Source organism: Rissa tridactyla, chromosome 1 (genome assembly GCF_028500815.1).
Source record: "Rissa tridactyla isolate bRisTri1 chromosome 1, bRisTri1.patW.cur.20221130, whole genome shotgun sequence".
NCBI classification, from domain to species: Eukaryota; Metazoa; Chordata; class Aves; order Charadriiformes; family Laridae; genus Rissa; species Rissa tridactyla.
The window spans coordinates 136,654,055-136,665,201 of record NC_071466.1 but is presented as its reverse complement, the minus strand read 5'-3'; the positions used below and the strand labels follow the sequence as shown (position 1 = coordinate 136,665,201).

The window sequence follows — 11,147 nt, the reverse complement described above, 5'->3', positions numbered from 1 at the left end:
TTGTGCTATACAAGGCAATTAACTAAACCAAATCTCATTAGGAGAAGACAGGATATCATATACTGCAAGACTTCAAAAAAGTTGTCCTTATTTCATCTATGACGTTCATCTTCAGTTGCCTGGTTACGTACAGTAGCTTGTTTTGGACTAGTGTTAAGTAGGACAGACAGTTCTGTAAGTCTTGCACTTGTAGTGATTCAGTTGCATTTCCACCCTTCACTTGAATCAGGTTGTTCACTCAGAGCTTAACTGTGGTCTCGGTTCACTTTGTTGAATGGTCTGAGACACGTGCTTTATCTCTGCAGAAGCTGCTTCTGATCCCCTGGTGGGCAAATGAAAGGCTTATTAAGCTCCAGCAGAGACTGAGTAGAGCTTACTGTCACAATGTTTTGCAAAGGCTGATTGCTACTTATATCATTTAGCATCATAGAAGCCCATAGATATTTTTTTTTTTAATAATAATTTGCAATGAAGTTTTTGCTTTCCACGTCTTCGATCCAGGAGAGCCTGGCAGAGCTGGCTGAATACAGAGCACTCGTATCATTTTCAAGTGAACAAAAGAAGTGAGTGTTAGCAGCCCTGATGCCCACCATTTCTAAAATTTAGTTCATTTGCTCCAGAAGTTCAGTTTGAATCAGTCAGGCCTTGTTGATTTCCCAGGGCAGGGGGCATAGAAGACTAGGGAACATGCATACACTAGTTCAGTTATACAGCTCCAGCAAAGCCTCACTTATTAATTCAAAGGGGTGACTTATTTCTCCTGGGGAGGTGGAAAATAAATTAAAAATCAGGGCATTAATTAGGATATTATGTAATCTCTACAAATGCCTGCACTCCTCAAGACAGTTTCCAAACTCTTGAATAGATGGAAAGCTGCAAATGTAAGAAAGAATATACAGGCTTTAAGTATGTGCAACTCTACTATTGTTTGTTGGTTTTTTTCTAGTTGTCCTTACTAAAATCTGGCAGCTAGTAAGCTTAAGGCTGTGTAATAGTTAAAAGAGCTGCTGATCTTAGGGAACATTATGATAGCCTTTTCCTGTTATGAACTTCAAAATTTGGAGGTAACAATCTGGTCTGTCATCTCAGACAAGCAACAGTAGCTTGGAGCCATAGGGAAGAATGCTGATGACTAAGGGTTTAGGCACTCTTACTGGAAGTTGCAAAAGTGTAGCAGTACTTACATGACAGCAGAGGACACAGAAGCAAGAAGGCCAGCAAGCAGAAGGAACACAAGAACACTGAGAATTGATGTAATGACAATCATGCCTCCACTCCTTCGACCAGGCCAGGTATCAATTTTCAAGGGAAGTTTAGCTAGAAAAACATGGAAAGAATGCTCCTGCAATCTATTTTTGACCATGAACACCCCCACCAAATAGGAGAAAGTTGATGATTTAAGAGAGGCAAACTGGTTATGTCTATACCTGAACTCTTAGATAATTTACGGGAAATGGGTTTAAGACTCAGTGTCAGCATTTAGAGTTTAAGCTTTACTCAGCAGGTTAGCCAGTATGACAAATATATGTATTACTGAGAAATGTCAACAGCACCAGATACCATGACATGGATAAAATCTGAAACCCTATGTACAAATTTATCTTTACTTGAAGTATACAAAAGAAGTAGGGAATTATTCCATATTTAAGTCTGCTACTCCAATATTGAAAGGCTGATAAAATTGCTAAAACTTTAGGAAAGGACTAGGTATTACTCATAGACCAGTAGCGTTTTAAGGCAAGCACAGCTACTCAAAAGACCTGAACAAAGCCACAGACTTACCTCTTCTGGTTTTGATTGGATCAGACCAAAGAGTTTGGTCTTTCATGATACCTTCAGTGCTATCTACCAACACATATTTAAACCTGTGGGGAAAAAGTGTTAAATTAGGTATTTCAAATTTGAACTTCCTTACTAGAACATTTAAGATACTGGATTAGCTGTTCAGACTTCAGGTTTTGTCAAAGAATTAGATGGAGATAGTCAAAGGTAACTGACTATTTCCAGAGACTGTATAAAAAGCAAATAGAATTAATTATGGAAAAGCATTCTGTGCTATGTCATGCACAGTTTGCACTTTGTTCTTGTGAGCTTTCCAACAACAGTTTTTCCCAGCTTGCTATTCCCTGTTGTGAAAAGCCTCATTATTTAAGACAGCAAGTGGTTTTGATTTCCATGTGGAAGTCAAAAGTTTTGTCCAACAATAGAGATCTCTGGCACTTTCCCTGTTAGAAGAGAGCACTGAAGAGACAGACCAACATCAGATTTGGCAAAGAAATTAAGTTTCCATTCCACAATAGTCTGAGTTTTTAGAAATGTCCTGAAGGGACAGAGGAGGCAAGACATTTTTTGCCAAACTAAGAGCCCATAGTATTTTATTTCAGAAGCACATTAGGTCTCTGCAGCAGATATGGGTCCACACGACTGCCGTTTTTACTATGGCTTTTAAACAGCTGGCAACAGCAAAGAAAGTGTTTTGAATAACAGCTGTCAGGGTGCCCATATTCCCCAGATGGTCAGCTTCCACAGACAACAGGGGTCAGACAAGTCTGCAAGCCACCTGGCCCTCACTGGGAAGTCTGCAGTCACATTAGGAGCTTCTTGGAGCTGGAGACCAAGGAGAACTTTGGCTCCCCAGATTCCCATCAAAACAAAGTAAGCAGAGCCAGATCCATGTCTGCAATTTGGCAGAATCATCTAACACAAAATACATGGTGAATAGTCTCAACATCATTTTCCAGTCCTTTCCTACCAGCAGTTTCTAATCAGATGTTGTCACAGGATTACCTACTCCAACACAGGTATAGATCCAGGAGTTCACACGTGAATTTTCCTATTAATCCTTGAATTTAATTTAACAGAGCTCACCATTGCTAGAGCGCCATCTGTGGGATGCTAGTCCAAAGCCAAGCTATCTGCATAACTACCCTTGCATTAGACCATTTCAATTCACACTGTACCATTATAAAGGAACATCACAGTCTCAGTTTTGTTTCTTGTGTTTAAAAGCAGTAATCGCCTTGTAAGAAATGAAAGTTATACCTGTATGTTGTATCTGGTGTAAGAGGTGGGTTACAGACAGCTAGGAAGTTTGGGTCATATAAACAGCTCCCATCATCCCCAACTCTGAAGAGGTATTGTTTCAGGACATCAGAAACTTTGTTGACATCTCCTACATCAGTGAACTTGGGAGGCGAAGCACAGTTGGGTACATTGAACATGGCAGCCTTGTAAGGTCCAAGTTTTCCCCCGCTTGTTTGCTGGAACGTGCTGTTGAGTGGTTTGCTGTTGGTGGTGGTCACTAGGGAGCTTATTGCACTTGCTGCAGGAGAGATGTTTTTTAACAAGGCTGTTAGAACTAGTTCAGCCCTTTCTATTCACCTTGTATTTACTCGTCAACTTGCTACTCTACCCCAAAACACCCGAAAGAGAAACCAAAAATCAGCTACCAGTTTGGCTGTGTAGTGATCCTACCCCTTCCTCCTTATTTATTGATGAAGCTCTTGACGCTCATCCACCAGAAACTGTAAAGGATCCAAAGCATACCTCAGAGCAATACTTTTTAGTAGCCACCCTCACAAAATTCCTCTTTTCCAAGGAAAACCTGATGCAGTGGGGAGGGGACTCCCCCAAAGCCTGCTCCTCTCCCATACCCCACAATGCTCCAGTAAGCATCCAGTAAGTCCTGCCATTTCAGATTTGATACTATAGCCAAGGCAGAGTACCTCTAGAGCCACAACTCTCCCATCTCCTCAAGCACAAACCCTCAGACCTCTGGTCACCCAACAGCTGGACCTCCCAGAACCACACAGTATGCAGACAAGTGCGTAGGGGCTGCATGAACAGATGTGGTATCTACATTTTTGGCCTGCCAGCCATGCCAGTGCTTCCAGACAGTGTGCCACGGAAAGTCTGAAAGTCCTTACAGCTTCAAGCAAAGTGTGGGTCTGCACCCAGCCCTACAGCATAGTTTAGAAGCTCAGTTGCAGCTCTCAGACCTTTCCTGCTGCAAAGCCAAGGCACAAGTCCCCAAGAGATGTTACCAAGTTCTGCAATTGTGGCTTAAATTTTTTTTGGGAGCCCCCTCCAGCTGTTCAGTGCTGTCAGCAGCAAAGGAATGCCATTTTTTCCAAAGCTGCAGTACATTGGGAACTACTTCAGTTTGGAAGTGTTCTGCCATGCTCTAGGCAGAGCAGAGTTCTTGCAACTGCTTGGTCATGAGAAGTTTTTAGCAATGATACAATGCAAAATTATACCTGTTTTGAAAGAGAAAAGTTTCTAGCACAGGTTAGAAATACAACTTGAGGGTCAGTGCTCAATTTAGTTGAGCCCTGACACCCCTCTCTTAAATGAGAGCCAATAACATGAAAGCAAATACTAGCTAAGACATGCTCTATTCTTAGGCTTGCCTTCCCAACTTATAATATTTCTCACAGCTAGGCCTTCCTGGTCTCCCAGTCTCCATGTCAATAACTCTTAGCCTAGTTGTGATGAGCAAGTAAGAGCTAATGCCTAAGCAAGTTTGATTTGGTGTTGGTTTTTTAAATTATTACTATCATTTGGGTTTTGGAAGGGTTGGGTTTTTTTGTTGGGTTTTGTTTTTTTGTTTAAACTTTACTAGGTAGATCAAGTCTGATAGCAACATTAACAAGAACAAAGCTAAAAGTTACATTACTTCTTCAGACATTTACTAGACCATCAGCTGTGTAGTATGCTGACACATTTCCTTACCAGCAGAGCTGAACATAAGGTGTAAAGAAAATTAAATTCTCTTAAATTTCTCTTCTCCCTGCTCCAGGAGGCATCCAAGGGTGAGCCAATTTGCTTCTCTGCAGACCAGAGACAAATCCAAACAAAATTCCTCCCAGTCTGCCAAGTAACAAGTTTGCATCTGCTTGCCTTAAAAGCAGCAGCAAAGATTTCTCTGTACATGACCTCTTTCGTAGAGGTTCACCCATCTGAGTAGGAAGCTTTTACCACAGAATCTGCAGAAGATAGGGTGGCTGATGTAGTTTCTAACAGAAAACAACAAATAGATTTGCACATTTGCAGTTGTAACTAGGCTATCAGGTCAGTGTAGCCTTTTATAGAATTATAATGCACTTGTAGTCTGTTTAATATGCACAAAGATGCGCACTTCAGTCTTGGGACGTGTCTCAGGAGGCCATGCATTCACAATTGTCTATGCTAGCTATATGGGATGGCGTCTCTGGTTATGGTTTCTACCTGTCTAAGGCCTCTTCCTTCCACCTGTCCAAAGTGGCAGCAATCAGCAGTGGAAATTTTAGACTGTTTTGGCTGTTGCCCAATTTCTCTACCGCCCCCCTCAAGATCTCTTCTCTGTGCCACTCAGAAAAGGAAGCTGCATACAGCTTTCAGGGAAGGAGGTTTGATATAAGGAAGTAATTTAATTCTGTCAGTTTATGGAGTAGCTCTAGCTGGCATTCAAAACAGTCTGCCAGAACAGCAGGGAACAGAGAAGGCAGCTCTTCATCACTGCCAGAAATGTTTCATTGCCAAGCAGTTATGAAATTCATTTTATGAATGAACCCATGGGCCAGGCATCTTTGACCACAAGTCTAGCATGACTTGTCTATGTCTACAAAAAAACAATGTAGTCCTTGCAAGGGCTGGTTACCCTAACTATGAAGCAAACAGCAGCAGTTACCCAGTTTCTCTCAGCAGGTTTAATTAGGTGAATTCAGGCTTTTATACAAGGTATTCATGTTTAGACAAAGATAAGGTTTCGGACTGTGGATCACTTCGTTTCATTAGCAAGATTTGGGCAAATGTTTATAGCTGATAGTGCTGCTCCACACCTACTGGGGTCAGCTAACACAGTACTAACACTGTCATTAATCAGCCTTATTGAAATACTGCGGTTATTTATATTATATTTTATAATTATACCCCAGAGAAAACTGAGACCAGAGGCTCAGCTTGCACATAACTTACAGCTGCAGATTTTCCTCTTTTCCCCTTTTCCCCCATTCTGACCCATCAAACTGTGAAGAATTGTGTGCAATGACCACATCGTGCAGTTATCTACCAGAGAGGCGTAATGCTGGATACTCACCCGATTCCTTCATTGTGTACAAGTAGATGACATAAGATTTATTTGGATACAGCGAGCTGTCAAACATACAGAAAGGTTTTTCTAGAGCAACTGTAGTAAGAGTGGGATTGTTTGTAGCAAGCTCAGGGGCTGCAATCTGAGGTTTCAGGCTTTGACCTAGAAGAGAAATTAGGAAAAAAAGTGTACCAAAAAAAAAAAAAAAGTCTTTCTCCTCTCCCTCTGCAAGCTCTGACTCATGAAGGGAGGACCTGGCAGTGCTAACAAACACTAGCATAAAAGGGGGATGTGAACTGCAGCTGAGCAGGAAACAGCCTACCTGTCCTGTGAAAGTTTGAGAGTTAGTGGTTTTGATTTAATGCAAAATGGGGAACCCAGGGATTTGGGGAGGGCAGTAAGGGGTGTTACTCCTACAACATGCTGGTCACATCACCTCAAAAGGACAAATGCAAAGCCTCATTAAAGGAGAGACTTGAACCTCTGTTTTTAGGGTCCCACGTACAGCCTTCCCCCTGCAGTGGCAGCAGCAGAAGCTGTAGTCAGTTCTCGAATCCTTTACCAGCAAGGAGTCTTAATAAGGTTTTTAAGACCACACTTGTTAGCATATGCAGTGAGAGATTTAGCAGAGCCTTACAGAAAGGAAAACTGTCTGGGAGGGGCACTGGAGAGAGCAAGTGGTATTAGAATAAAGTTCATATCAGACACTTCCTCCCTCCCCACACAAGCTCATCTCCAGTCTCTGGAGAAAGATTAACTAAAAACAAAGAGAGAGGTTCAGCAGCTCCTCCTGCTTCCCAGCCTAGCTGTAGACACACTTTAACAATCTTCCAGCAGAATACATGTTTGAAGCTGTAAACCCTCCCAACACAGGTTCTAGAGCAGAGAGTTGATACCCATGACAAAACAAAAAAAAAAAACCATAAGAAAAACAGAAAGGGAAAAGATAAAAACAGAGGAGCAACAAAATAGGAGAAGAAGCTGCATATAGATGCCTCTTTACCTGCACACAGCTGTCCCAAGCAGTAAAAGGCTAATACAACCCAACGGCTGCACATACTTGAGCCCTCCAGAAACCTGCCACAAAGGGAAAAACAGTGCTGGGAGGCAGCCCCTACTGAAGAGCTCCCCCATCTACTCCTTCCCTGAAGTCAACCACACCTGCTCCTTTTCACAAGGCCCCCGTAGTTAGGAGCTGACCCTTCCCCCAGCACCTCCCTGTATGCTTATTGCCCCTCCTGGTCAGGTGTCACCCACCGCCCCCAGTTATTATCTGCTTCCAGGTGAGGAAGGGTGTTGCAGGTTTGATTTCCACCTGATATTGGGTGCTAGTGTAGCTCTCAGCAGTGCTAGGGGTGGAAAGAGAGTTTTTCCCCCGATCTGTGTCATTGATAGGTGGTTTTGTTCTTTACCTTCTTCTGTCTAAAAACTTTTGGAATCTCTCAGGTAGGGAAAATTTGGAACTGAATATCTGAACCTTGCATCCAGTCTGCATCATGGACAGTTCTGATTCAGAGCTCTGAATTTGGGAAGCTTTAACAGAGGTTACAGTTGCCTTCTGAATTGTGTTTCCTGGCTTACATCCTGAAAAACATAAGCCTTCTGCTTCTCGTTAACCCTAATGTGAATTAGGGCAACTACACAAAGAGCAAACTACTGGCAAAGCTGAATCTGACCTGTTGTACCGAACTGTTCAACTGAAAATAGTCTTGATAAGTAATTGCTATTACAAATGGTCTATTACAAAAGAGCTGAGATTACAAAATTATTAGTTACCCACTTAAAATAGGCTAAGGGGAAAAAATATGTATCAGCAAGAATTTGCAAAATTAATGGGGCTAACATGATGTCACTGCAGCAACTCCAGATTCACACTAATATCGCTACTGTTAGATTACCAAATCCATCTCCTTTATGGATATGCCATGGGCCCCAGAAATCTGTTCGAAATATGTAATCAAATGATTATAATGCAATTTCCTCCCCATATGTGTCCCATTTTGTTTCAAACTCTGTATGTCATCTTCAGCGTGTTTGGTTTGACTTTTTTCTCACACTGCTTTTGAAGGAGAATATTGAATACAGGAGTTACCCTACATTTGCACTGCTATAGAATGAGTTGTATTATTCCTTCTCACTCTACAATGCACTCTAAGCTTGTTCTGGCATAAATACTCAGGTAAATCAGATTAAGCCAGAAAAGATCTTACCCTTCTGTCTTTTATTCCTAGGAATCTGATTTTTAGGTGTACAACCTTGGTACTGATCTGCTCAAGAGTGTTTTTGTCCCTTAAAGCAATATAATAACGCACAAAACCTGTAAGGTTTCTGACTCCACGGTAAAAGCAGAACTTAAGAACAACAAGATCTCTTTCTCCATCATAAAATCAATACTTTCTCCGAACAGTGATTCCTGTAAAATCAGATCTTGAATTCTTTAGACACTTAAACCCTCCAGAGCAATCAGCAGTGCCTTTTTTTTTCTTAAGACAGAAAATAGACACATTATTTGTCCAGTTAAAAAAATTAAATAGACACCAGGACACATTGGATGGCAGAGAAAAAGAAATATTCTACTTTGTCGCATGCAGGCCAATTGCATGTGCTACAAAATACTCTTCCAAGTGCTGCTCCCTCATTTGCTTTCTAAAGCATCAAAATAGACAACAGAAAAAACTATTGATTTTAATAATCAACAGATTAAGGCTCAGAATCACAGCAAAATTTTTGATTTAAAGGTAGCAATTATTTTTTTTTTAGATTCACAGCCATCAAGCTATAAATTCAGCACTTAGTACTCAGGCAAAAGTCTGCATGACCTTCTTGGAGTCTTGTCTGGATGAAGAGTGTGGCAAACTGCTCCTTGGGCTACAGCCATGCAAACTATTGCTTGGGTGATTAGTTTTACAAGAGCCAAGAGTATGTCCATAGAGCTGTTCATCGCAGAAAGTTAATCACCTTTCAAAGTGGTTACAGGATGACAATTTTAGACATTATTTTTAATGAGGCTATTTTTCTAAGCTATCATGATTTAGTTGAGTGCAAGGCCATCTTATGCTCTAGTGGAATTCACCAGACACAATAAGGGGGGATAACATTGCCTCTGTTACAAGATTTTAAAATTGTTGGGTTTGTCTCATGCTCAGAAAAATCTCAAGCAAAAGTAGAAAATTAACATGACAATAAACTCTTTCAGCTCCATCTGTGCTGGCAGATGTGCCCTAAATTAGGACCAGATCCTATCCTTGCTTACACTTGTGTAAATCTATATTAACTCCACTGAAGTCAGGGGAGCTGGTCTGGATTTAAAGGATGTTACTGTGAACAAACTTAACCTCAGTATAATTACAGAATTTCCTAAAGAAAGCACAAGAGAATACATCAATGTAAATTCCTATGTCTTTGTTTAAGCAACAATGCCAATTTTCTTGCTCCATGTTACCTTGTGGGCAATTCTGGAGTAATTCATAGAAGCCTAGAATTAGTTTGGATTGATGGCTCCGTGAGAACAAACCTTTCCTGTAGCCCTGGCTTTCCAGGGCTCTGTGAAACTCATGTTTGGAGAGGATGGGACCTGAAATCCTGAAAGGCCATGAAATGCATGGAACCCTCCAGGATCTGAAGTCCAAGCCTTCTTTACATTCTTGGCCGTGGGAGTAGTAGAGAAAACTCTCCATACTCTGCTGTGCTCCACCTCTCTGGTCCACTGCATGGTCTACAATTTATGGGCAACTTGCAAGCCTAGCTCCGTGTAGAGACATTACGGAGTTTAATAAAGAGATTAAAAAACATGGTGTTGACATCTACCTGTCAAGAGATAATCTAATCCAATGGGTGAGAAAGACACATAAAACATAGAATTCATTTTAAAGTACTTTGACGATCTTCACAACTTTTCTGCATAGCTATTGCTAGCTTGTAATTTCCTGCAGATATCCTGGTGGGTGTAGACCTTGAGGGATGAGCTGAAAGAGGAGAGGAGTAAAGCCTTTGTGAATTAATTTTTTAAAAGCATTCCATGAATATGGAAGATCTGGAAGAGAATGCAAAGATGGTTAAAAAAAAGTTGATAAAACAGGTGATCAAGGTTTGGGAGAGTGGCGGAGAGCTGACACTGTTTAAAATGGAGAAGTACAGAGATGCAGCACTATAAAATATTGTGAAAGTGAGGACAAGTTAGAAGGAGAAACAATGGAAAAGTTTTTCCTTCTGTCCAGTCACTGTTCATCAGACATGATCTGGCAGGAACTTTAACCACTTTTATTGCTCTATTTTATGCATCATCTGGTCTGCAGAGGTTAGCCGCAAGGGAAGCAGCTGTCATACTGTTGGTATGATAAGAACATCTGCCCATTTGAGAGTGGCATTGAAACCAAAAAATCTATTCAAAGAGGTTACTGGTCAGCTACTACAGACTTCAGAAGTGGTTGTTATGGGGGCTGGTATTAGTAACAGATTGTCATGGGCAGTGTCTGGAAATACAAGCCATCCTGGCAGCAGCAGGTTTCATCTAAAGGTAAATAACTTTCAGTCACTACTGCACTGTATTTGTATCATAAGGCTGTAGATAAAAGGGAGAAATTTCCCATTTATTCAGGGAGAAAACTCCTCAGTAATGTAGGAGGTGAAATGCCTCTTATGACATTTCTCTCTCTTGAAGTCTTCTCAGAATACTTCAACGCCGTAGGAGATTCACATCTCACAAGACCTGCTGCACAAAGGCCACATGGATGCCTGGTACTGTTGTGCAGTTCTGAAATCTCTTTGATATGTCTTTGGCTTCCTGGAGAAGTATTTCTGTCCATTGTTGCTGCCACAATGGACATTCGCTTCCGGTCATAAAATTGACGCACTTATTAACATGGACTCAGGATTTATTTTCAGGGTCCCTCTTCCTTCTTTCCTAATCAAGTCCCTTTGTATGTACAGATTAGGAATCTCCAGAAGAGCTCTGCAAACTGCTTTGTTAAAAAGGGACCGGTGTGATAGAGATAAGCCCCATCCTACATTCACTTAGCACAGGAACAGACTTATGTGCTGAGTTGGGGTCCCATCTGTGCACAGATCAGAGTAGCAT

At 41.3% G+C, this 11,147-nt stretch overlaps 1 protein-coding gene across 1 annotated transcript; it reads right to left on the bottom strand.

The window, feature by feature from the left end:
• Window positions 1-219: 219 nt before the first annotated feature.
• On the bottom strand, window positions 220-7,143 carry UPK3A (uroplakin 3A). Its single transcript, XM_054185960.1, has 6 exons — window positions 7,074-7,143; window positions 6,077-6,232; window positions 3,043-3,322; window positions 1,783-1,865; window positions 1,185-1,317; window positions 220-322 (listed from the first exon to the last, which is right to left on the bottom strand). Exons 1-6 carry the CDS (start codon window positions 7,126-7,128, stop codon window positions 235-237), a joined length of 795 nt encoding a protein of 264 aa, XP_054041935.1. The 5' UTR covers window positions 7,129-7,143; the 3' UTR covers window positions 220-234.
• Window positions 7,144-11,147: the final 4,004 nt, after the last annotated feature.